The sequence below is a fragment of the Leptonotus elevatus genome, chromosome 2 (assembly GCF_054856555.1).
Source record: "Leptonotus elevatus isolate MCC_2025b chromosome 2, RoL_Lele_1.0, whole genome shotgun sequence".
In the NCBI taxonomy this organism is placed as follows: Eukaryota; Metazoa; Chordata; class Actinopteri; order Syngnathiformes; family Syngnathidae; genus Leptonotus; species Leptonotus elevatus.
Window position 1 is genome coordinate 26759003 of NC_141240.1, and position 25492 is coordinate 26784494.

Sequence of the window (25492 nt, forward strand, 5' to 3'; positions counted from 1 at the left end):
ATCCTACCATCCCGGCGAGCGACGACAAAATACAGAGCAAGACGGATTTAGCCGGAGCAGCTAAAAAAAGCGACTAGCGGGAGTTAGTCGGAGCCATAGGCCGGTGTGGCTAACAAGAGCGGCTAGCGGGTGAAGCTAGTTAAAGAAACAGAAAGAAAGAAAAAAAGCTAATAAAAGCATCCGAGAGCCATTCGGTCCGTTTGATGCAAGCACCACCAGGACTAACTACATTCGTGAAGTTGTCGTTTGGGCAAAGATGGCAGCCTCTATAAAATCAGACTACAGCCATGTAAAATAATTTGTGATTACTAGACTTGAGATTATATTTAAAAAAATGTTTATGCAATACATCATATTTCTTTGTATACTATTGACATAAATAGTTGATTTTTAAAATGAATGAATCATTAGTTCACATGTTTTTTTCTGGCTCAAATTGAGGCAGAGGTGATGGGTGACTACCGATACCGTCTTATTCTAAGGTATCGGTACTCACGACGGTGACCGATACCATTATCGGCCACCATCCTGCGGCCGTTTTACGATCAGGGACAAGAAATGAGAAATTATATGAATACAAAGTTGCCATTAACTTCATACAATTTTATGAAAAAATTATATATAGGTCTTTCTTTACAGTCATCTGTCATTTATGCGTGGGGATTTTTATTTACTAGTGGTATCGGTATTTGGTATCAGTAGCAGTGACTACTCAAGAGTTGCATATTGATTGGGAAAAAAGTGGTATCGAACATCCCTAATCCTGACCATGCAGTTATTATGTAAATTCACTTTCATTTTTTACAGGCAACATATAATAATTCTATGTTTCAATAATAATAATAATAGTTCCAATAAAAATATGACTATTGTCATGTTTAAGTATTCATTCATTATCAGTCACTTAGGCTGGAGCTGGCGAGCAAAAAAAAAGTGGAGGTGGCCGCCTCTGAATTTAGTACACAGAAAAAACCCCGAGTTCACCACTAAATGGCGCAATGGATCATTGACTGTGCCTTGAAATGTCATTTTCAACTCATAAAATATCATTACCCTTAAAAATAAGTAACTTGCAGATGTTTTGATTTAAGAAACAACAACAAAACAGTCAGAAGTGTGTGTGTGTCTCTTTCCCACATAATTGTTTGGAACCAAACCATCTGCCTTGTGTGTTTAGGGTAAAGTAAAGAAGACCCGGTGGTCAGGTGTACACAGCCTAATCTAGCCCTTAGGAACAAAACATCTGCAAGGGAAGTGATTTTTGAATTGTAAACTCGAAGCCAGGATCACTTTTTTGGGCTTTCTTATTTCCTGGTTGATCCCAGTTGGGGCCTCAAATTTCAAATGTTAGCCAAAACCTCCCTTGTGATATACAGTGTAGTGTCACGCTCATGCATAGAAACAGACACATGATGATCAAGAGAACTCTAGAGAGAGCAATTGGTTACAGGGCCAGAAAAGCAAACTCTCTTGTGAGCTTTCAAATGTTGACATTTCCCTAAAGGGAACTAGAAACCTTTAAAGTATTTACAACAAAATGAAGTCATTCTCCTTCCAAAGCACACACAGCTGTCACATTTCACATCCACAATCGCCATACGCTCTGCGGGATCTTTTACATTCTTTCACGCTACATGCGACGCACACAAATATATAGGTACGCAAACTGGAAAACAAATGAAAATATACACACACAGTGGCAGCAATACCTTGGAGACTGGGCAAGAAGAACTTCCAGTCCAGCTGACTTGATCAGACTCCAAATGCGTATTTCTTCTTGTGTGTTCTTTCGCTCTAAAGTTAGTGATGGGAAAATGAAGCTTCGCGAAGCACTTGCGATTTATTTATTTATTTACTCCTCTAGATGGTGCTCTTGGTTTAAATGTAGATCAAAGGACATGCCGATTTTCCTGCACAGTGGCGATCATTGCATGTCTGTACATGCCTTGATATAGAACGACTGGAAATTCCTTGGCCACTGTGGCAATGATACTCCCTCTCTCAACTTGACTAGTTGAGTCTTGTTAAGGGTTCGTTGAGTCTTTTCTCACCCATGTGAAATTGTTGGAGCTTCTCCAATTCAATTGTGTTTGATTAGTTCATAGATTCTGTGTCTGCTTTTTTGTTGATGGCAGAATGATGTCGGAGGCCAGAGAGTGCTGGTGAATAAGTGGAGCACCTTTGTCAAAGCCAGACTGGTTTGTTCTGTCCCGGGACCTCATGGTATTGATACGCACTTCAACCAACTGGGTCAGTCGCACCTTACTTACCAAGTGACCGACTGCACGAGCTTCAATCCATCCCTAACTTACTAACTTTTTTCTTTTGAACTAAACAGAGGATGTTTTCTTGCTGAGGACCAAGGATGAGAGGAATCCAGATATTTATGCAATCTTTAGCACAATCAGGTACATTACATGAAATGTTCTAAACATTTTGATTTTGACATTGATTTCCCTGACATTCCCATCACTCTCACACAATACATTTTCAAGTTTCTGCTTTCTACTTTAAGAAGATTTTTTTCTCTCTCTCTCTCTCTCTCTCTCTCTCTCTCTCTCTCTCTCTCTCTCTCTCTCTCTCTCTCTCTCTCTCTCTCTCTCTCTCTCCTCGCCAGTAATGTATTCCAGGGTTTTGCGGTATGTGTTTATCGCATGGCTGATATCAGAGAGGCATTTAACGGGCCATTTGCTCATAAAGAGGGTCCAGATTACCAGTGGGGTGCCTACGAAGGCCGGGTCCCTTACCCCAGACCGGGAGTGGTAAGTAACTCAACGACCATTTTTGGAATAAACATGATTACAAAACGTGCCAAATTAGCTTTGTAGATGATGTTTTAAATGCTTAAATGTTGTTGTTTTTTGACCCACTTGAGCCCCTAGATGTCTTACTTACACAACAGAATATAAACACAAGAAGCAATCGCTCATTACTTTCTCATTACTTAGAGTGTAAAAAAATAACTATTGAATCATCAGTATAAAAAACATTTTCATTCCGCACATTTACTGGCATTGTGCCCCCAACACATTTAGCAGTCGACATGTAAAAGTTAGCTCTTGTGTAAGCATTACATTTGTATAAAGGGACACTCACTCGGGCCCACTGTGGAGAAGTGCAGAGTGGGTGGCGGGTGGTTATGCAACATTGCAAATGAGGTGTAGAAAGGTTTGATACGGGTAAAGTAAACTTACATCGTGCAGCTGTGATCGTTGCGTGTATGCTCCAGGGCCTTTCAACCACATCGCTGTCATTTCAATTCCAACACATAAACACAACTACTCACAATCACATGGCACCTCATTTGCAGTCAGTCGGAACTGATTGAAATATGATATGGCATAGTTGCAGATGCACCAGTGGATTCACTTTGCAGGCAAACAAAGTGTCTAAGGACCGAGGAGTGAGATGATCTGTTTTACACAAAATTCCTGTCATTTCAGTAACCATTTGTTGTGGTTTTAAACAGCAGCAAAGCATCCCATGATCAGATTGTTGATTGTGTGACAGCTGAGTTGTTGTTTTTCTTTCGAATTAGGCTATTACACATTTGCCACACTAAAAGAGAATTATTTATTAGTGACAGCATGAAGTAGTGATGTTTATAGATCTTGATAAGTAAGTACAAGTAAGATTAATAGTTATTAAAACTGCTCTAGAATTATTAGCCATGACAGACAAAGACTGTTATGTTTGACAAAATTGGATAATAATGAAGTTGAATGCGAAGGTCTTGTTGAATCAAAGTTGTCTGTGCACCGGAACATGTTCAGAGTGCATTGAGATACATCCAAGATAAACACGGCGAGTTAATCAAAGTTTTCTGGAATGAAAACAAACCGGAATGTGGGCCGTCTGCTTTTCATCCCTGCTGGCTTTTGACAGCCGAATAAGGAGAGATGATGGACGTGCCTCAGCCTCAAGCCGAAATCTTTCAGGATAAAAAAAATCAAACAGAGGAGAAGACAGCATTTCTGGCTTTTGCCAATGCAATGTCAGCAATGGCTCTTTAAAAAAATACCCTTATTTTTGCTGACATATTTTGGTTTTAAAAAACAGTTTGCACACAATGATTTTTGATAGTGAATGCATCCATCCATCTACCAAGACATTTTCTATACTGGGTCAAGGGTAGCTTGAGCCTATCCCAGCTGACTTCAGGAAAAATTAAAACAACTGTACACCCTGGACTGATTGCCTTTCAATCAGAAGGCCACATGCTGTCATAAGATTTTTTAAAGCGCTGCAATGGACCACACTGTAAGAACCTGAGCTCGTTGGAATCATTGCGGTATTCTTGCCTCTCTTGTGTTCGTTCAGTGTCCCAGTAAAATCACCAACCAGCCGGGCAGGGAGTTTGGCAGCACCAAAGACTTCCCCGACTACGTGCTCCAGTTTGCCCGCAGCCACCCTCTGATGTGGCGACCGGTACAGCCCGCATTACGCCAGCCTGTGCTCGCCAAGGCCAACGTTCCTTACAGGCTCAAACAAATCGTGGTGGACCGCGTTGAGGCAGAGGACGGGCAGTATGACGTCATGTTCATCAGCACGGGTAAATGAACGCGTTTGCTCTTTTCCAGCTGGCCATTAATCTTTTTATTGAATGAAGAAATTGGACCAGAGCAAAATGAGATCCAGAACTTGAAGGATGTGTTTGCTTCTCTTGAAGACGTCGGTACGGTCTTGAAGGTCATCGCTCTTCACGGAGGAAACAGCCTGGAAATGGAAGAAGTCACATTGGAAGAGCTGCAAGTTTTTAAAGTGTGTTTGATTTCAATTTTGTCCCGTTATTATCCTCCCAAAATGCCACATTGTTTCTGAAGCATTCTTTACCGTCATCATTGCAGGTGCCAACCTCAATTACATCAATGGATATATCAGTCAAAAGAGTAAGTTCACATCTGTGTTTCATCAAGTCTCCTCAACTTCTAATTTAGTCGGAAACTTCTCAGGTTGGATTTCAGAACTAATCCATTCCAAGGTCAAAACGTCCTTAACATAAAGCCTTTAATAACTAAATAAGTTATATAAATACGTTAGCTGTTGATTGCACATGATTCTATTTTTCTCTTAACTATTTTTGTTGTGGATGATCTGTCTGGAATAAGTGCTGCAAAAAGCCAAAGAGCAAAACAGTTCATCATTTTATGCTCACCAACTCTTGGTCACCCAATAAATATGTCAACTACCGTATTTTCCGCACTATAAGGCACACCTAAAAACCTTTAATTTTCTCAAAAACCGACAGTGCGCCTTATAATCCGATGTGCTTTATATGTGGATCAATATTGGTAAGTAAACTCCATATAGTGGATGCTTAACGCAACCCCAGCCGCTAGTATCCTTCTATTCTATGTGCCTTATAACGAGGTGCGCCTTATATATGGAAAACGTTTTTCAATAGGGCATTCGTTGAAGGCGCGCCTTATAATCCGATGCGCTTTATGCTTAGTGTATAAAATCATCCAAGAAATCTCAAACAAACAGCCCAATTACGGGGCCCGATGCTGACATTGTCGCTCCCTTCCTCTGTTCATCAGCAAGCCCTGTTTGTGGGCTCCCCGGCCGGCGTGGCTCAAGTGAAGCTTCATCGCTGCGAGACCTACGGGAAGGCTTGCGCCGAGTGCTGCCTGGCCCGAGACCCTTACTGCGCCTGGGATGGCTCGTCCTGCGCTCGCTACATCCCCAACAGTAAACGTCGCTTCCGAAGGCAGGACATAAGGCACGGGAACCCGGTGCTGCAATGTCTGGACCAGAATTTTAGTGGTAAATGTGACTTTGGCTATAGTGACATGAAAAAAATAAGATATTTACAAAAATGTGAGGTATGCACTCACTTTTGTGAGGTAGGGTACACACTGTTAACACGAATAAATTAGCAGGACTAAAAATAAAAAATAAGGTGATTACAGCAACTCAATTATTCTCAGTTACTAACTTATCAATGTTAGTTTTAAAACTACTGGATTAAGTTAACAGAAGTCCAAACCATGTATCCTCGTGAAGGTCGTGGGAATGCTGGAGCCCATCCCAGCTATCTTCAGGAAGTAGGCAGGGTACACCCTCAACTGGTTGCCAGCCAATCGCAGGGTACACACAGACAAACAACCTGGGGACAATTCAGAGTGTTCAATTAACCTACCATGCATATTTTTCGGAATGTGGGAGGAAGCTGGAGTACCCGGAGAAAACCCGCGCAGGAACAGTTTTTAGGTTATCCATACCCAAGAACTAGTATAGTTCAATTTAATCCAAAATTATTTGTTTAAGTTACTCATAAAAGCATACAAAGTTACTCTAACTTGAAAAAAATTAAAAGGTTTTTATAAACTTTGAGTACTGTGTACTTAATCTATTTAATTATTTTGAACGTTTGAGTTTACAGTGTTAAGACTCCTGGGAACTTTTTTTTTCTGAAAAGCATGTACAAAATACGGACTAGTGGGCTACAGCAGCATGTTTGTTATTGCTAAATACGACCACACATTCACACACACACACCCCCACACACACACACACCCACACACACACACACTGCCTATTTTCCTTCCTTTAACAAAATGTCCAATGTTTATGCCTGGAATCAGAGGACCTGGAGGATATGGAGGACCGGGTGGTGTACGGCGCTGAGAACAACAGCACTTTTCTGGAATGTGTTCCCCGCTCCCCACAAGCTTCTGTCATCTGGTTGGTCCAGCGTGACGACCGCAAGGAAGAGGTGGGACAAATGTTGTTCATGTAGCATTACGGCGTGCTGTTGACTGTATAGCCATCGGTATACAGAGGAAAGAAAACATATGTGGTCATTCGCAAACAATTCCCCTTTCCGAATTTAGCATTGTTTTTGAATCTCTTCATTAAATTGATTTTTTTCAGGCGTATGCTTGGATATATTTTTTTTACTTTTATACATTGCAGCCCCAAGACGCTAATACACAACATTTTGACCTACTTTGATAGGAAAATAAATGTCAGCCCTTGACAAAGTGGCGTTCGAGTTAATATCATATGATGGCAGGAAGGAAGAGGTGCAAAGGGGTGCCGAGATTCGGGGGTGGCGTGTAATTTCTGGCAAGTGCTTGCCTTTAAATCTGAGATGGGTGTACAACGTCGCCACGTGCTTGCCTTGACACATGGGTGAAATTGAGCAATTATATTTGAAAGCAGAATTCTCTTTTAATAAACAATGTCTCGTTTGAGACTATTGACCGCATGCCATGAAGAGTTAAAATCACCGTAACGGCGGCGGCAGTGCTTAGAACATGATATGGCCACGCCCACAGCGATCATTCAAAAGCGAGCGCCTCAGTCAGCCGTTTGAGGTATTAGCACCCCTCTCAGTTTCCCCGCAAATAAACACTGGGCCGCTGACAAGGCTGCTGTATTTGTGTTGGCACCACCGGACAGTCGTAGGAGCAAAAGTATGGAATACGAGCTAGGGGGACATACGAGAGAGAAGAATGAGGTACGAATGAAAAGACCACAAGAATGACTTGGTGTTGAGGTATGGAGAGTGTGAGAATAAAGGAATATAAACACTGACAAATTGAATGGCAGATTTGAGCTGAGAAAGATCATCTGTTGTTATCATCAGAAAAATGTTCTGTGACCAGCCAATGATTGTCAAGACTGAAAAGTCAGCCAATGAGGATACAGAATTGCAATGTCCAGATAGAACAGTGGAAGACGATAAACCCTGACAATATCAAAACCTCTCCTTCATTCTCAGGTCAAGATGGACGACCGGGTGATGTCGACAGAGCAGGGCCTCCTCTTCCGTCACCTCCTCAACCAAGATGCCGGCATCTACATCTGCCGCTCCAGAGAGCACGGCTTCACCCAAACCCTGGCCCGACTCACCCTTGAAGTCCTCCAGGGCGACACCTTGGATGAGTTGATGGCAGGGGACAACACCGGCCTTTCGGACCTACTCAAAGACAGATCGGCCGGCGGATACAGGAACTGGATGCCTTGCAGCTCACACAACAGGTTGAGTCCCATCAGCCAGTCGCGTATGTGGTTCAAGGATATCATGCAGACCGTCGGCCCGTCCAACCTGCCCCACGTGGAGGAGTACTGCGAGAGGATGTGGTGTAACGAGAAGCTGAGGAGGAAGCACAAGAGCATGGTGGAGAAGTATCGGCAGGCCCAGGAGAGCGCCAGGAAGGCCCGTAGCAAGAGTTCTGGCGAGCGGAACCGGACGCCGCGGGACCTACGCGCTCGCCAGGAGTGATGGAGAAAACTTGTGGGGAACTCAAAGAGAAAATTAAGACAACTGGGGACAGTAGGACCAGCATAGCTGGAGCTGGATTTGTGAAAAAGTTGATGGTAGATTGGTGGATGCTCGGTTGGGATTATCACCCCCCCCCCCCCCCCCAAAAAAAAAAAAACGTTAGGGTGCTTATCTGGACTCTGGAGGAATGACCTGGCCGCAACATGATGAAATGGAGGCAATGTTTCAAATACACTTGCATGATGTCTGTAAGGAAGGACTTAAAATTTAGCACGCATCAGAAGTCAGTGATGGACAAAACCTTTTTTTTTTGTATGCTATACAGTACGTGCCAGGTACGGGTCTTGGTTCATTGACCAAGACCCGTTTCAACAGTGCACATCATATTCATGAGTCTTAAGTGGACAATATATACTGTACAGATAATGTATGTCAACATATACAGTAGGTTGGTAACATTGGACTGTTCCACTATATCTATAGGCCAAGCCCTTGCATTGTTACTTCACTTCCCAGTCCAGTTCTGTTTAAGTTCAGCACCATCTTTAACCACTTGAACCCAAATCACTGACATCATTAGCTCCACTAGCTAATACTGAAAGCCACATCGAAACGACATGTTGATGGTTCAACAGATTATGAGCACATTGCTTTGTTTTCACTGCTGAGCACTGAACTTTCCTTTCAATTACAGTTGAAATCATTCTTCACGAATCCTTTACTTATACTAAAAGTGATTCATTTCATATTGGCCGATTTGTGCTTGTTACCACCAATACAATGTGACATCATCCAAAATTATCCAAAAACCAATCAATTACAAATCATAAATATTAACTCATTCACTGCCATTGACGGCTATAGACGTCAAAAATTCATTTGAACTATTTCTATTAGTTTAACAATTTTTTGCACTTTTGTTAACAAGAGTATGAAAACCTAGAATTTTTTTTATTGTACATTTAGAACATATAAAATTTGTGATTAATCGTGAGTTAACTATTAAAGTAATGCCATTAATTACCATTACAAATTCTGACGGCCCTAATTTTTAATAATCTTTTTAAAAATATTTTCTTTTTTTTTTTAAAGAAGAAGAAAAGATTATTAAAAATTAGGGGTGTCAGGTGATTAAAATCAATTGTAAGTAATGGCGTGACTTCGTTCATTAACTCACGATTAAAAAAACCGAAAGATTATTAAAAATTAGGCGTCAATGGCACTGAATGAGTTAATCTTCATTGACTTACTTTCCATTAATTACTTTTATATCCATGGATTAAACTAACTCTTAAAAGGGCAGTTGTGGAATGTTATTATTATTATTATTTTTGTCAACATTGTCATAATAATCCACGAATTGATCATTTGGTCTAATGTGTTGAAACGGTTCCCAGAATGTGTGTGTATGTTGTTGTATTTTTAAACAGAAACATTTCGATGTGTTGTTTTTCTTATGAACAAGTAGACGTGACATCATCAGAAATGCCAAGTGTAGCGCTCTACCCTTTCGTTGCGATAGTTACAGCTTACGTACGTGTCATTGTGTATTTATGGACAAATGCTCCAATCTGGAAGCCATCTCACTCATTGGGAGCTGGAAGATTTTATTGTACAACTGAAAGACTTCAAGTGGAAATAGTGAAATAATAATAGAAGCATGTTTTATCTGAAATTTCTGTCATTCACACAATTTTTCATTTTTAAGCGCAGGCTGTTTTCTCCATGGTACAAGCACACTAAAGCACGTTTGACATGCAGTGTTTATTTTTCTTGTCTAGGGATGGCGAGGCTGACTATTAGACTCCAATTAAGGTGTTTTCTCTGCAAATATTGCTCCTTTAGGGAAAAAAAGGCTGCTTGTCGGGAGGATGGTGAAGGTTAAAATGTGATGTTTTGAAACTAGCTTAACTGCAAAAAAAAAATCAGCTGCAAGTATGTCATAACTGTGTGCTGGTTGTTAAATTATACCTGATGCACCTAAACAAACAGCACCATTTAGACATCTGCTTTGTTAAGATAACTTGTTTGTTTTCGCCCTCCTTTTATTACCGTCTTACCCCAGTGGAGCTTTTGAAGCTTTTGTCGTTTTTATATGAACCGAATTAGTCGTAGTTTTTTGTTTGTTTGATTATTTGTTCAGGTTTTCAAAAATATCTATCTACACTAATTAAAAAAAAGAAAAATGACTGTCCATAAAAATGCATTTGCAATTTGTCAAGTGCATGACAATGCAACAGGTGCCTTTGTAGGTTGGTAAAGCTTTTTAGCCAATCCGTAGCCTGGGGGGGAAAAATGGTGAAGAGAGAAAATGCACAATCATATCTGTGAAAAATACACACTTGACTATAGAGTTAACAAAACAAAACATACAATCTAATATGAAAATAATAATAAATGATATCAAATAAATATGATGGTCTTGTGGAAATTGAAAGTTGTGTATATAATGGAAGGCAACCACTACACGTTTGTTGTCCCTAATTGTTTAGCATTACAAAATAGAAGCGTGAGCCGACTGAGATTTGATATGATGTCAAACATGTTTTAAGAATGAATATTATCGGCATATTGTTGTAAGAACTACTAGCATTTATATTCATCAGTATTTGTGTATGTTCAAAAAGTGACTGTAAGATGTCAGATCTTGTGGTATTAGTGTAAAAAAAACAATAATCTTAACATCGTTTTCACTTTTTTTTTTTTAATACAAAAAGTAAATGACACATTTTGCTTCACTTTTAGCCCATTTTCACTTGACGTTTTACTATCTGTCAAAAATGAGCAACAGCAATGATTTTGATTCAACCATAGTTTTACTGTATTGTAATTGTAAGATATCCTGTTATCTGTGCTGTTATTAGTGAGATTAGTTCAATGAGTTTCACATGAACATTTTGGAAGAATGTATGTTTCTTTTATTTTTTTGGCAGACAAGGCTAATGGCTAAAGTGACGCAGTTAAAATGAGCTACATTTATGAAACGGTGACTATTGCTCAATTAAAACCAAGATGTGCTCAATTTAATACCAAATGCAAGAAATACAATGGTACCTTGAAATTTAACTTACCTTAAAAAGACGACAAAAAGCACCTCAGAGATAGATAGACAGACGGACGGACGGACGGACTGAATTACTGACTGACTGACACATTCTCTTGTGCTAGCTGCTAACTAGCTTGCTAATGCCTGTTTAGCTACTATTTGTGTCACAGTTAATGTTCAAAAATGAGATTTGTGCAAGTTTATTACCCTGCTAAAAGTTAAGAGAATGTTTAAAGAGTGTTTTGATTGTTTTTACGCGATGATAAACTTCTGCTTACGCTTGTATGACATGATGTTGATGTTAAACTTAAAAACGTTGCCTGTACAGTAAATAAAGGTTTTATGATGGTATCATTTGGACTCTGTAATAAGTTTTGTTTTGGCATGGCAACCAGTTCATGGTGTCCAAGACCCTTTGTGAGGGGCTGGATTTGACCAAATCCAGAATCAAGCAACATCACAAATAGCGCTTTTGAGAAAGCAATGAGCTTATAATTGTCAGACACCTGTAACAGTAGTACAGCAAAAGCAATTGTCTCCACCATATCCCCGCCGAATTCATCAAAGCATGCCTCTATGGGCCTTTCTTTGTACACTGGGGCACTGAAGTGATGCTGGAACTGAAAATGGCCAGTTCTGTAGACCGTTCCCACCCAATTGGAAGCATAAAATTGTCCAAAGTGTCTTGATAAGATGAAGAATTATGACTAAGGGCTTTTGTCCAACTCCTGACTTATTAACGAAATGATGAAGCGGTATGTCCCAAGCCTGCTGTCCTTACAGTGAATTACCACAAACCGGACTGAACTGTTTCTACAGATATCTTTAGATAAGGCTTTCCTGACCAGACTGCCCATGTAAGGCTGCGTTCCACTGTGCTTTGGTTTCAGTCTACACACTGAATGCTGTGGGAGGAAATCAATTAAGAGGTGCAGAGTTTTAAGTTTGACTGTCTAAGATCCAGGAATGCCGAGGGGAAGCGAAGGAGAGTTGATTTTTTAATGCGACATGTTCGGGTCCCCTCATCCTCCGGGAAACCAAAATGAGGACACGCTTCTTTGGGTGTCACCGCTTTTATGACATCCCGATTGTACTACTACGACTTTCAGACATTCATTGCATTCTTAATATTACAAAGCATTATTCATTACAAAGACTGCCGAGATATCCAACGACGTGGAAGCTACTGTGCGCACACAAATATATTCTACCAGCACATGACTCACTTTAAACAGGATTGTGTCTTGACTTCAAGACCGAGAAACTTCATCCATCCAAACACGTGCAAACTCCAGATAGAGAGTCGAACCCAGATCTCTCCGAGGCAGGTTGTGCTAACCAGAGGTGGGTAGTAACGAATTACATTTACTCCAATACATTTACTTGAGTAATTTTTTTGGGGGGGTGGATTACTTCTAAAAGTAGTTTTACCACACAATACTTTTTACTTTTACTTGAGTAGATGTGTGAAGAAGTAACGCTACTCTTACTCCGCTATATTAGGCTTCACTACAGTCATTACCCGCCGCCCCATTCATAGATTTACCGTGTTTACCGTGGACATGATGTGGCGTCCACGAACCAATTGAGTCTTTTGGACCCCAGCCCCCCAACCAACTCGCCACCGTTCGCTTTTGCCACCGTTCGCTTTTGCCACCGTTCACTTTTGGAGGGAGCTTCATCTTCGCATATTAGTGTCAGTCAAACAATTAACTTGTAAGTGACTCGAAACAAGCAAAAAAAAAAGGGGGAAAAAAGAGGACACTGCTCATTGCGCATGCCTGCCACCATGGCAGAAGTTAGAACACAACGAGCTCCAAAAATTATTTTTTATTTTATGATTTGAAGATACCAGCATTTGCACATAATTTTATCTGATGACATTTTTTGTTTTGTTTTTTTAAATAAATCAGACTTCATGTTCAAGCAGTTACTCAGTACTTGAGTATTCTTTTCAGCTAATACTTTTTTACTTGTACCTGAGTGATTTTTTTGATGACTACTTTTTACTTTTATTTGAGTAATATTATTTTGAAGTAACGTACTACTTGAGTCATTTTTTTGGGCTACTCTACCCACCTCTGGTGCTGACCACAGTTAGTGTTCCACTGTGCTGCCCCTAAAGCACCGTAATGTAAACAAATGTCGTTCACCATTTTGTAAAAGCAACAGTCGTATCGCTATCTCTGCATCTTTGGACCACAAAAGGGTGAGAGGTTCAAGACCTGCTGCTGACAAAATGCTGACAAGTTTGGTATCAATGCAGCAGTGTAAGCACATTGACATGCCTTTAAAGACATTTTTTCCGGAGGTCTTTCTGTTAATTAGTAATAGCCTAATAAAACTACCGCAGGCATTTTGAAAGACATTTGCCTGGCGAGTAATCAATCACACTTTAACAATCTGTCTTCCACTGTTGTCAGGTGGTGAGCAAATAAGTAAAAACAATGCAGTGGGATTCAATAAGGATGCTGCAACAAAAGCAGATGGTACACTTGTGTGATTGCGTTCTGCCTGTCATCAGAAATCCCAGCCGATCACGTCGAACCTTGTTATTTCCAAGCATGACACGTCAACAAATACGAGCACGTGAAACGATTCCAATGCAGATGTTTGATGTCTGCAACATGTTCTCCATGTTGTGGTGTTTACGGCTCATCATTCAGGTATGAGAAGAGCAAGTGCTGTTTTGAGCCATGGCGGAGATTGATGATTATGATAGTCTACATTGCACATGCTGCCAAATGTGATTTGTCTGGTGGCATGTTAGCTTTTAAGTGTATTACGTTTAGAGTTCTGCTTTAGGAGGGCGGAATGGTGCACGTCCGTTTTAGGGTTCAAATCTAGGGTCACATGCTTACTGTTGGGAGTTTTTTTCCCAGCAGAGGATGTAATTAATTGATTTCATCCCAATGGATATTCTGCATAAATGGCGTGCTGTAGAAATCAAATCCGAAAGTAAGCAAGAAAAGAAGAGAAACTAGTTTCAAACCAAAATGCTGTAAGTTGCAAATAATATATTGCAATCGTGTTCTATTGTGTTTTTATTGGCACAAACTGGTAGACATGGTCCGATTTAAAAGCATTCCTTTTCAGATGATGAACAAATAGCCATAGTTTTGTCAGAAGTGATATTGTGGATGATAGCTCCCTCAGCTGGTAAACAAGTGCATTGTCCCTAATCTGCAATTATGTTTGGGAAAGAAACCACAGTGCGATATGCATATGTGGATGAATTGTAACAATGTATTGTTTAATTTGAAATCATTACGATAATGTATGTATATTTTTTATTAATAGCTAAACTCGGTCAAAAATAACTGAACATAGGTAAAAAATTGACTGAAAATTGACCGACTACTTGGGTCAATTTGACCCAACTTTGTCAATATGACCCAATTTTTGTTGTTGCTGTTGTTTTAATGCAAAAAAAATGTGTTTTGTAGAAAAACAACCCAGAAAGTTGAATCACATTGACCCAAGTAGCAGGTCGGTACAATCTCTGACCAATATTGGTTTATTTTTGACCGAGCAGAAGAAAAAGAAGAAAAACAAAAGGAGAAGAAGAAGAAGAAGAATATGCCATAACTCAATAATAATTTTTTGCAATGACATTTTTGATAAGCAATAAGGAATATGTGGGTCGCTTATCTTATTTTCGTTTCAAATGTGTGACATTAGTCATGTAGTAAGGAACGTCAGTTATTTAATTTGTGACCACTAGAGGGCACTGTGGGATAACATTTGGTACACCGTACACAGACACAGCTACAACAACATGTGAACAGGTGCAATATTGCAAAGATCGAGGACCGAGGAGGTTGGGAACAAAGGAAATAATGCCAATTCAGTTTGCCAAGGTAGGGAGATGCCAAAGAGAAAAACACATCTCAAATTTGATTTGCATTTTGTTTTTAATTATTCATCACAAACAACATATAACAACATCTGTAAAAGACAGAGGCCATGAAGTACCGCTTGGAATAAAAATAAAATTATAGTCACACTCATAAATATAATAATAATAATAATGTTAATGGAGATAATGTACTATAGCCCACAACCATGAGTTGTCATCTTGGGTATCATTTTCCATTTGAGGAAAACAAAACAAAACAAAACAAAACACTGAATTAAAATCAAATTGAGCGAGGTTCACAATGATGCTACGATAAGTTATACACTATTTAGACAAAACCTATTGAGACACACCACTAATTCCCCCTGAATATTAATTCTAATGCTTCCCATTTTGGAAAATTGCGTTTCCAGCGTAGTGGGAAAGACTTTTTCTGTTCCAGCCTGACCGTGCCCTCGTATGCAAAGAAAGGTCATGCATGGATTAGTTTGGTGTGGAGGAACAACCTCATCTTTGTCCAACATCATTGACCTTAAACTTCACCAACAGAAGAGTGGGAGCTTTATTAGCTGCGAAAAAAAACAACAACTCCATGTTCTTTATTTTTCACCTCCTAGATGTAACAACCATGTGTCCCAATACTTTTGTCCGGGTAGCGTAATCAGCTGCTACTTAAGAAGGAGTAGAAGGGCCACATCAAAACGAGCAAACACTGAAGGATAAAGGCAGGCTTCCCCTGCAGGTTTTAGATGTTTCCGTACTCCAACACACCTGATTCCTATCCTCAGCTCAGCAGCCAGCTCTGCAGAAACCTGATAATGATCCTGATCCTTAGAATAAAGTGTGTTTGAGGACGGAAACGTCTAAAACCTGCAGGGCTCTGGCCCTCGAGGACCAGGATTGGGGAAGCCTGGAGTAAGGTGTTGGTATTATGAGCATAATGGACATATAGCAGCGTTATGAGGAGGACTGTAAGGATATTGCCATGTCATAAAATTACATAATTTTTATTTATTATTACATAATCTTTTGTTGTTGTTACAGTGCATGTTTTTTCCCTGCATAATACAACGTTCCCCCCCTGGGACATTATGAATTTTTGTTATCATCAAATTATAATTTTCAAGCAACAATGTGTAGAATTGTTTTGCCACCTAGTGGCGAATTGATAGAATGCAGCGAGTTGGAAGTTGGAAGCGCTTGCACTTGAAGCATGTGCACGACGGTGCCTCAAAAAGATTACAGTTCGCAAACTTATTACCAATGAGTACGTTTGCAAAGTTCTTCTCCTTCGGTTAATCCGTAACAGAAAGATGGCGGCAAAACATGTGAGGCTCGACCTATGTAATCTAGTTAGTGATTACTAGACCTACAAATTATATATTAAATAATGTATGTTGACGTGATAGAACATAATTTTTTGTATATTATTGAAATGAATAGTGTGTTTTTTTATCATGTGAATTTATGAATGCATTATTATTCTTTTTTTAATCATTATTATAGTTTTTAAAGTCACCCCACTGACGCGGAGCGGGTTTGACAATCATGGGTGGCGAGAGATACACGATACATTTAAGTCGCAAGTGTTCAGCTTGCATGCATCTGCAAAATTACCAACGCACAGTCTCACATATTTGATTTATGCTGGCGCCATCGCGGATTCGTCATGAGAATAGAGCCCCGAGGGTCAATAGTTGTCTGTTTATGTGCCCTTGTGATTAACTAGTGACCAGTTTAGGGTATAGTCAGTTCTATAGAAAATGAAGGAATTGATTTTCTTTATTCTCACATAATTACAACCATTATGACTTAAAAAAAAAAAATAAAATAAATCATGCATCCATCCATTTTCTATAGCCCCTGTCCTGATGCTAACTCCATCCAAGCTGATTGATTTCCAGCCAATCACAAGGCACACTAAAACATAAAGAGCAGAGATTCGAACCCCTCTCAAATGTGAGGCAGGCTTGTTGACTACTAGCTCACCACTATATTACAATATTTTTTGTTCCTCGTGTGGCCCTTATACTCACTCCTACATTGATTCACTCTTTTCCATGTAGTATAAACACCTAACTGTCTGCTTACATCGTTCAAAAGCCAGTAGTTTTTCCCGCCCGTTTTTCACTCTGCAGTGGTTTCATCTGCTAACACATCATGACACACATGACCGATGTGTTTCATTTTGCCTGCAATGTGCCTCTATGTGCCCCACAAGCCCACACTATGCCCCCCCCCGCCACCCCGACGTAATGATGACATTATGCAGTGTGATGAAAAAAAAAAAGAAGAAGGAAACGCTGAAAGAGTCTCACAAAAACATCACATGAAGTCGTCCATCTTTCTGCATGCACGTGTGTGTTTCCAGTTGTAGAATTATATTCCAGTTGTGTCTCCGAACCTCCGTCATGTCCACCGTCGCTCGACTCCACATTTAGTCTTTAGGGGTGAAGAAAGGTGCGAGTTCATCCCGAAGGTTTCCAGGATCCTTTTCGTGGCATTGAGTTCACACTGTCGTCTACATAATGTAAATAACGTAGTTTGTCACAAGGTAGGAGACCAAAGATGTGGCCCGCTCTCCGCCGCGGTAAAGGTTTTGAGAAACGAGTGTATACCGATTCATACGGTAGCGATCAAACGGGCGTGGCTTACACACCTGCTCGCTGCTACTACAAAATGGCACATTGTGATGGGATCGTGCAGGATGAATGTGGGATGAAACTCAACACATGCAAGGAACTCCGCAGATAAATATACACAAGAGAGGGGCGCCGCGTGTGTGCGTGTGTATTTGTGTGAATGTGTGCGTGTCTATGTGTTGTCTGAGTCCCTTTCTAAAAGTCTACTTGAATCAGTTCTTCCAATCCCACATGTTCCTCTTATTGCGGTTACTCCCCCGCGCTCCGTGGTGCCCGAGGGTTCTGCTTTCCGTCGTGGGTCCGGCGGTTCCTCCCCTTCCTCAGCTCCTGGAGATGCTTCCACTTCTTATTATTGGGCCGCACAGAGGGGCCAGGAGGCATCGAGTCCCGCCCCGGAGTGGGGACCTTCTTTTCCATGAGGTCGCCGGCAGGATTCCGGCGGGCCCAAACTTGTTCGCAAATCTGGTCCACTGTGCTCAGGTTTGGATGGTCCACCAGTTGCATAAAGTCCCGATACCAAAGCTTCGGATTGGCCACCAGCGGCCCCCCCCCGCTGCGAGGCTCCGCTCGGGAAGGGGCCTCTGAGGGCATGTTGGACGAAGTGGACTGGATGACGTCTAAAGTGATGCCCAGCAGGGTTTGGGTGAAGCCGTGCTCCATGGCGTGACACTGGTAAATACCCATGTCTCTCCTCAGGACACGGCGAATTAGAAGGCCTCTGTCTGTCTGCAGGATACGATCGTCCAGACGCACCTACAAAATGGAGGAGGGACACGGTCGCATGAAATGTGTTTAATTTAGCCATCAGTTTGATTGAGATGTTTTAGCAGAAACCCACCAGTCATTGGATATGTATCATTTTTGGCACAGACCAATGATGGGAAAATGAAGCTTCATGAAGAACTTGCGATAATTTTTGACTCCTCTAGATGGTGCTCTCGGTTTAAAGATAAAGGATCGAGCACTGGAAATTGATGACATTTCCACTGCATCTTCAAACTAAGATTGTCATCGAGAGGAGACAAAAATATCACAAGTGCTTCATGAAGCTTCATTTGTCCATCACGAGTACAGATCAAAAAATCTGACCAGTGTCTTTAAACTTTCTGGGACATAGGAGTGACTTGTTGCTTTTTGTATGGTAGGAATTAACTGACATTATTTTTCTAGTTTGGACCTGTTACAAGTGGTCAGACAGTATCAATGTCCTTTTTAAATTGGAATGAGATGTCATGCACGTGTTAATATTAAAGCCAAGGTTTTAGGAATGTGAGAGGAGGCTTACAGAGAAAACCCATCTAAGCATGAGGATGGCATGCGAATTCTACACAGACAGCGCCAATTCGAACCTCAGAGCGTGATGCAGACGTGGAAATAATTGCACATTGGAGAATAGCAACTAAAAACTCGGAGTCAACAACACGTATGTTGACCGGATCAAATGGGACATTCTTACCTCTTCACGTGGCTTGTCTCGTTGTTTCTGAAAGGTCCACGTGACTCGGGCCTGAAGGGATTTGGGGATGCACTCCAAGAAGGTGCTGCTTCCTTCGACTCCGTATAGCTTCTTCTCGGCAATGTGGTGCTTGTGGTGGTCTGCAGGGCGCAGCAAAGGGGGAAAAGACAATACTTGATTAGCCGTGATGGAGAGAGAAAAAATTAGTTATAGTCAATGGCTGAAAAGGAGAGAACAATACAGGAAGGTCACATGACCACCCGTGGACTCGGAATAGATCTTTACAAATTGGGATAACGGCAAATTGTTGCATTATTTAGGTTACTGTAAATGTTTACCTCCTGAGCAGAGAGTGTTGGGATCACCGTTCCTCACATCCTGGCGACGGAATCGCCTGTAAAATAAAATCAGAAATACATTTTCATTCATTAAAAGATTTTTGTGCAGTTTGTCCCTTTTTTTTTTTACTCGTGACTGTCACCTCTGGCCCAAAGTGTAACTGCAGCATCTGTGTCAGGCTCATTCATGGTGCGCGTGCGAGTACATGCACGATCTTAAAGCGAGTCAGTTAACAAAAGAAGACATAACTTCAAATGAGGTAAGGAAAACTCTGACCCGACCCTCCCCAAAGAAACTGTAGAGTGTGCACACTCAACAAAGAAAGATAAAAGCTGATAGGTGCAGTCAGAGTAAAACAGTCAGGGCTCTTCGTACTCATCTGGGCATTGGTGGAGCAAGCATGATGTAGAAAAAGCTTTAATATTACTTTTTTAAACTGCACAATGCAATAATTAAAATAAATAAATCAAATAATGTAAATCATTTAAACTATTTGAATACATCTTCTCTTAATTAGTTTATTTTTAAATTAACATTTTTAAATTAACATTTTTAAATTTATATTTTTAAATTTACATTTTTAAATTTACATTTTTAAATTAATTATTTTTAAAATTAATTAATTTAAAAAAAATCTTTTAACTTTTTAAATTTTAACTTAAATAATTAAAAACGTTAAATACCCTAAAAATGCTAGATACAAAATAACCCAATTTGGGTTGAAAATTGGACCGACCCCGATATTTGGGTCAGTTTGACCCAACTTCGAGTTTTGTGTTTTACAAAAGAACCAATTTTTGGGGTTATTTTGTACAGAAACATTGGTTGGTTTTGTAAAAAATAAAATAAAATAAAAAAAGTAGCGAGTCAGTCCAATTTAAAAAAAATCTAAATTGGGTTATTTTGACTAAGCAGATTGTAAAAAACACAGACATAAGAGTAACCCTTAGCTGCTGGGTCAAAAATTGGACCAACCCGTAAAATTGGGTCAATCTGACCCAGTGTAGGTTTTTTTTTTTATTATCAAACAACCCAGAAGGTTGGGTCAAATTGACCCGTTACCAAGTCGCTTGAATTTTTCACCCAAATGTTGTCATTTTTGACTCCGTTTTAAGAGTGTCCATACTACAGACAGTACATATATATCGACAGACGACACTATATGCAATCAGTTGCTCATTTTTTTGGGCCGTCAATTTAAAAAAGACCTCTTAGTGTTGGGAAGGTAGCGAGTGCACGATGTCCCATCCCAGGCGCAGTAAGGGTCTCGGGCCAGGCAGCACTCGGCACACGCTTTCCCGTACACACTGCATCGGTGGAGAGGCACCTGGACGATGCCCGTGTTGGAGCCCACGTACAGTTGTTGCTGTGGTGACAGAGCACAGACACGCTAAGCGACGACATCTTTTAGGGGTTCTTGCTTGGCGCCAAGGCCTAATCGGACTGACCCGTTTTGAGGAGATCTGCATGTTAATGATAGACGACGCATCCTAAGGAAGAGAGGAAATTTAAAAATCAGTGGAATCACTTACGAAATGTTGAACAATTAACGATAACGGATAGTTTATCTGTCATTATTTTTTACTTACTTTGAAGACCTCCAGCTCTTCCAACAGAAGTTCTTCCATGTTGTTCCAACTCTCCTTGGGCACATTGATGACCTTTAGTACTGTGCCTTTGTCTAAACAAGAAGACACAGATCAATGGAGACATTCTCTTTGTCTTTCTAACATATTTTCAAAAGTTGAGAATACTTTGGAAAATATTTGCAGTACCGTCACCTTTACTAGTCGATTAGCATAGTGCAGGTTTAGTGATCCACTAAATGCATTCCAATCAAATTTGGCTTACGTCACAGGACTGAAATTTCTTTGTAAAACAAGAACCCACCATACTCATTTTTTTTTAACTGAAATTGTGTTATGAATTTTGTATTGCACATTTCAAGATTAAATCAAGAATAAAATATTTGAATACGTATTATTCAGAATAGGGAAGAGGTTCCGAGCTCATTGATTTTACCTGTGCCAATAAACATGACATCATACTGTCCATCAGCGGCGTTGACTCTGTCCACAGTGACCTGTGTGAAGCTGTAGTCCACATTAGTTCTGACGAAGACCGGCCGTCTGGTCATGGGGTAAACCGGGTTGTACATCAGAGGGTGGTGACGTGCAAACTGAATCACATCGTCTGGGAAACCCTTGGTGGACTCAAAGCTGCCAAAAGTCTTGCTGGGACACTATTGGAAGTAAAAATGAATAAATAAATACTATACGTGTGTGTGTGTGTGTGTGCGGTCTTGTTTTTGTTACATAGCGGGGCCAACATTCTGGGATTTCACAGAGTTGTGGGGCCCACTTGTCCATGTGGGGCCATTTTGCTTAGAGTTTAGGTTTGAATTGGGTTATGGTTTAGGTTAGGGTAAGGAATAGGGGTAGGCAATCATTTTTTATGGTTGGGGTTAGGGGAAGAGTCTAGGAAATGCATTATGTAAATGAGATGAGTGTGTGTGTGTGTGTGTGTGTGGGTGTGTGTGTGTGTGTGGTCTTGTTTTTTTTACATGGTGGGGCCAATATATCGGGATTTCACAGAGTTGTGGGGCCCACCCGTCCATATATATATATATATATATATATATAATTAATCTATCCATTGATCCATCAGGCACATCCAGAGACAGACGACCATTCGCCATCACATTCACACCATCAGTGAGTGGCAAATGAACCCACGCTGCCTGTGCCAAAGTCAGGCAAATGTAACACACTACACTATCAGTGACTCACACCAGTTACAGTTGATTGTATAACACAGTGGACTCATTATGAGACGGGAGGTTATTACTGTAAGTCAAATACAATTTGAATATGGCCATACAATGGAGATGTGTTCAAGTGTGGAAGGAAGCTGAGAGGCTGCAGAACCAATCCTGCTGACTCTGCATGCTAAGCAACACAAAAGCACTGTAACCATTGTGGAATTAAATCATGGAGTCTAAAGTGCTGCTGCAAAGTGTTCATGGATTTGCATTTTCTAATGGCTCTTTCACTAGATGGCAGAAGAGCCTGTTATTAGCTCATGTTATTAAAACAGAGCTGTTAACCACATTTTGTTGCACATACATTTAAGTGAATCCCAATGACAACTGACCGTTTCAAAGGTCATTTGCAGAGTAACTAGATTGATCAGGTTGCAAAGACTACATGCAGTAAATGCCCACTGATGAGATTTGACTGACATACCATTCCTGGGCGGGGGTAAGGCACTTTTCCCTGGAAGGGGACCCACTGGTAGTTGGGCCCCTCTTTGTGAGCAAACGGCCCGAGGAAGGCCCTTCGGATGTCATTCATGGAGTAAAGACACACAGCTGAGCCTTTAAATACACTGCTGCTGGGTGACAGGGAGAGGCGGGTTAGATGCATCAGCGTGCACGCACACGCGCGCGCACTCGCAAATAACATCCATCAACGGAGTCTGACCTGGAAGTGGAGAAGACTGTGTAGACCAGAGGATTCTTTCTGTCCCTCGTTTGCAGCAGGAAGACATCGCCTGAGGATGGACACACGCTTATTCAAAAGGTGGTTCCGGGGTCAAGGGTCAAGAGAAAGATACACGCGCTGTGGCTGTCTCTAGCTAACTCCCACAGACATTTGAGTAGGATCTTTCCCCCCAAGACATCCGTCTCGCTATTCAAATCAAATCCATATGGTCTCAGACTGAGGATTTTTGCGCCATTAACATACATTGCCACACCTGTCAGACTGGGAGTGAACAATATGACCTTCACCCCGGCTACCTGAAATACTTTAGCTCACATAGCCTATCAAAATAATATCGACCAATCGTCTTTAGGGCAACAGGTGAAATTAACTAGTAGCAAGCCATCTGCAGTTCCCGCAGGCGGACCTGTACATTGTTTAATGAAGTACTATACATGTTTGAAAATAGTATCTTAAGTAAAAGATACAAATTGCCAAACAAAACCAGACTACTGAAAAAGTAAAAAAACAATTTCAAATTTGAGCAGATTCCACTGCCATAAACTGCAGTGCTATCGATAAGAGACTCGTTGTTCTTCGAGGTGATGTGGCCGAGGGCAGCACAAAGCTTTCAACTTCCACTTCCTTTCATGGAAAAGTAAAAAAAAAAAAAGCAACACGAAGAAGAAAAGATCATGTTCTAGCCCAAAGACGCGGTCTGAGAGATGACTCTGCAGCTGCACAGCTAAGATGGCCGCTGCTTTTAAGCTATCTTGCTTTGTGTTGATGATAATGATACGTTTAGCAAGTCCAATAGTGCTCATTTCTGCATTGCTTTCCCAATTCTTCAAGAATTGTATTTCATTTTCTGTCATGTTTTTATGTGCATGGCTGTGAAAGTGCACATGGCTTGCAGATGGAGAATAGCTGGGACATTTGAATAAAATGTAGTAATTCACTTTTCTTAGACCGCAATTTGCAACTCAATTATTTTGGTCTAAATTCCCAAATGGGTTTGATGGACAAGTTTGCAAAATCAAATTCAGCCAAACATGCTTTTTGGGACCTTTCTCTGTGTGTGCTGTGGCTCAAAGGGCTTTCACAAAAAAAAATTCCCACTAAGATGGAAAGCATACACTTGTCCAGATGAGAAATTATAATACAGGGCAAACTAAGCTGCAAGAACATTAAGTAATTAATAAAGTTGTGTCCAAGCGGCAAAACCTCACCAGCCTCTCTTTTAAAGAAAAAACATCACAGATGGTTGAAAACAGTGTTCATATTTTCATGTCACTAGGGAACACTGTTTGGAACTGATGCCAAACACCCGGGGGGGGGGGGGGGGGGGGGGGGGATCACAACACGTAAACTATGACACAAAGTCTTGTGTCTAAATATCCTCTGACTCACAAAAGCCCATTATTGTTGTTGTTGTTGTTGTTGTTGTTTTTCCCCCCCATACCAAGAAGAATCTGCAGAGATCTGTGACTCTCACTAGCAGAGATGTGGGCTGATTATTAATAATAATAATAATAATATTATGTTTTACATTGTCAATAGTTTGTGAATAAAGCACAGAAATTGTTTAAGTCACACTCACGTAGCTCGTCAAAGTAAGTGTCGCTGCCATCGGCTCCCGGTACCGAGCAGATGAGCCGGGTTTTGAGGAATGTCGTCCACTTATTCACCAAACTTCTCTGACCGCCCATGTCATTCTGTTTCAATGAAAACACATTCAAAAGACAGTTACAGGGAAAATATCTCAACAAACTCTTATGACATCATGAATTAATTAGACCTCAGCCTTTTTGGGGGGGTGAATTGTGTTGCTGTGTGCTTTTTTGTGATGCCACCGCAAAAGGGTTCCTCTGCAGAGGTTTCCGTATGACACGGCTTGAACACAGAAAAGCCTTTTACCCTGCAGAGTTGTCCAATGCGGGAGTAAGTCGACTTTCCCAAGCCTTGAGCCTCCACCGCCGTCTCCCGGAAGAAGAAAAACACTTTATCATCATCAGGGTTTTCACTTTCTGGGACCCAAAAGGAACCCACAAATTTGGGCTCTGGTGAACAAATAAATTAGGAACAAACACGTCAGTCAAGGTTTATTAGTTTTCCCACAAAGCAAGGGTCAAGTTTGAGGTCAAACCCACCATTGAGCCAACGCGAGTCATGCTGCTCCGTGCGGATGGAGGGACGTCTCCCCAGACTTCTAAAGATGGTGAAGTCTCGCCCCATTAAATCCGTGGCCACACCTGCATACAGCTCATCACCTTGGAAACAAAACGTACATTTCTTTGTCACAACAATGGGTAGCATCATCTTTTGTGGGACTTTTATTCTCATTCCCATTATCATGTTATCACATTATTACGTTGGTATCAGATTGAGGATACAAAAAAAGCCTTCAAAATCAAAAGTGAAAAATGTCCCAGTTA

At 40.8% G+C, this 25492-nt stretch overlaps 2 protein-coding genes across 3 annotated transcripts in view; one reads left to right on the top strand and one right to left on the bottom strand.

Annotated features, from left to right (window-relative positions):
• Positions 1-11633, top strand: part of sema3g (semaphorin 3G) — a 66216-nt gene extending 54583 nt beyond the window's left edge. Inside the window, exons 8-16 of the mRNA XM_086067875.1 lie at positions 2136-2250; positions 2339-2408; positions 2618-2762; positions 4321-4552; positions 4670-4761; positions 4848-4889; positions 5541-5766; positions 6588-6718; positions 7730-11633. Coding sequence (XP_085924001.1) covers positions 2136-2250; positions 2339-2408; positions 2618-2762; positions 4321-4552; positions 4670-4761; positions 4848-4889; positions 5541-5766; positions 6588-6718; positions 7730-8233 — 1557 coding nt within the window. The 3' untranslated portion in view covers positions 8234-11633. The remainder of the gene's footprint in view (positions 1-2135; positions 2251-2338; positions 2409-2617; positions 2763-4320; positions 4553-4669; positions 4762-4847; positions 4890-5540; positions 5767-6587; positions 6719-7729) is intronic.
• A 3555-nt stretch (positions 11634-15188) lies between these two features.
• Positions 15189-25492, bottom strand: part of sema3b (sema domain, immunoglobulin domain (Ig), short basic domain, secreted, (semaphorin) 3B) — a 68127-nt gene continuing 57823 nt past the window's right edge. For both annotated transcript variants that reach the window (XM_086068034.1, XM_086068032.1), the window contains exons 7-18: positions 25208-25327; positions 24975-25117; positions 24658-24772; positions 23058-23127; positions 22821-22965; positions 21598-21817; positions 21165-21256; positions 21024-21065; positions 20784-20941; positions 19575-19630; positions 19237-19376; positions 15189-18533 (exon numbers count right to left, since the gene is read on the bottom strand). In XM_086068034.1, the coding sequence (XP_085924160.1) occupies positions 18030-18533; positions 19237-19376; positions 19575-19630; positions 20784-20941; positions 21024-21065; positions 21165-21256; positions 21598-21817; positions 22821-22965; positions 23058-23127; positions 24658-24772; positions 24975-25117; positions 25208-25327 (1805 nt within the window). In that variant the 3' untranslated portion in view covers positions 15189-18029. The remainder of the gene's footprint in view (positions 18534-19236; positions 19377-19574; positions 19631-20783; positions 20942-21023; positions 21066-21164; positions 21257-21597; positions 21818-22820; positions 22966-23057; positions 23128-24657; positions 24773-24974; positions 25118-25207; positions 25328-25492) is intronic.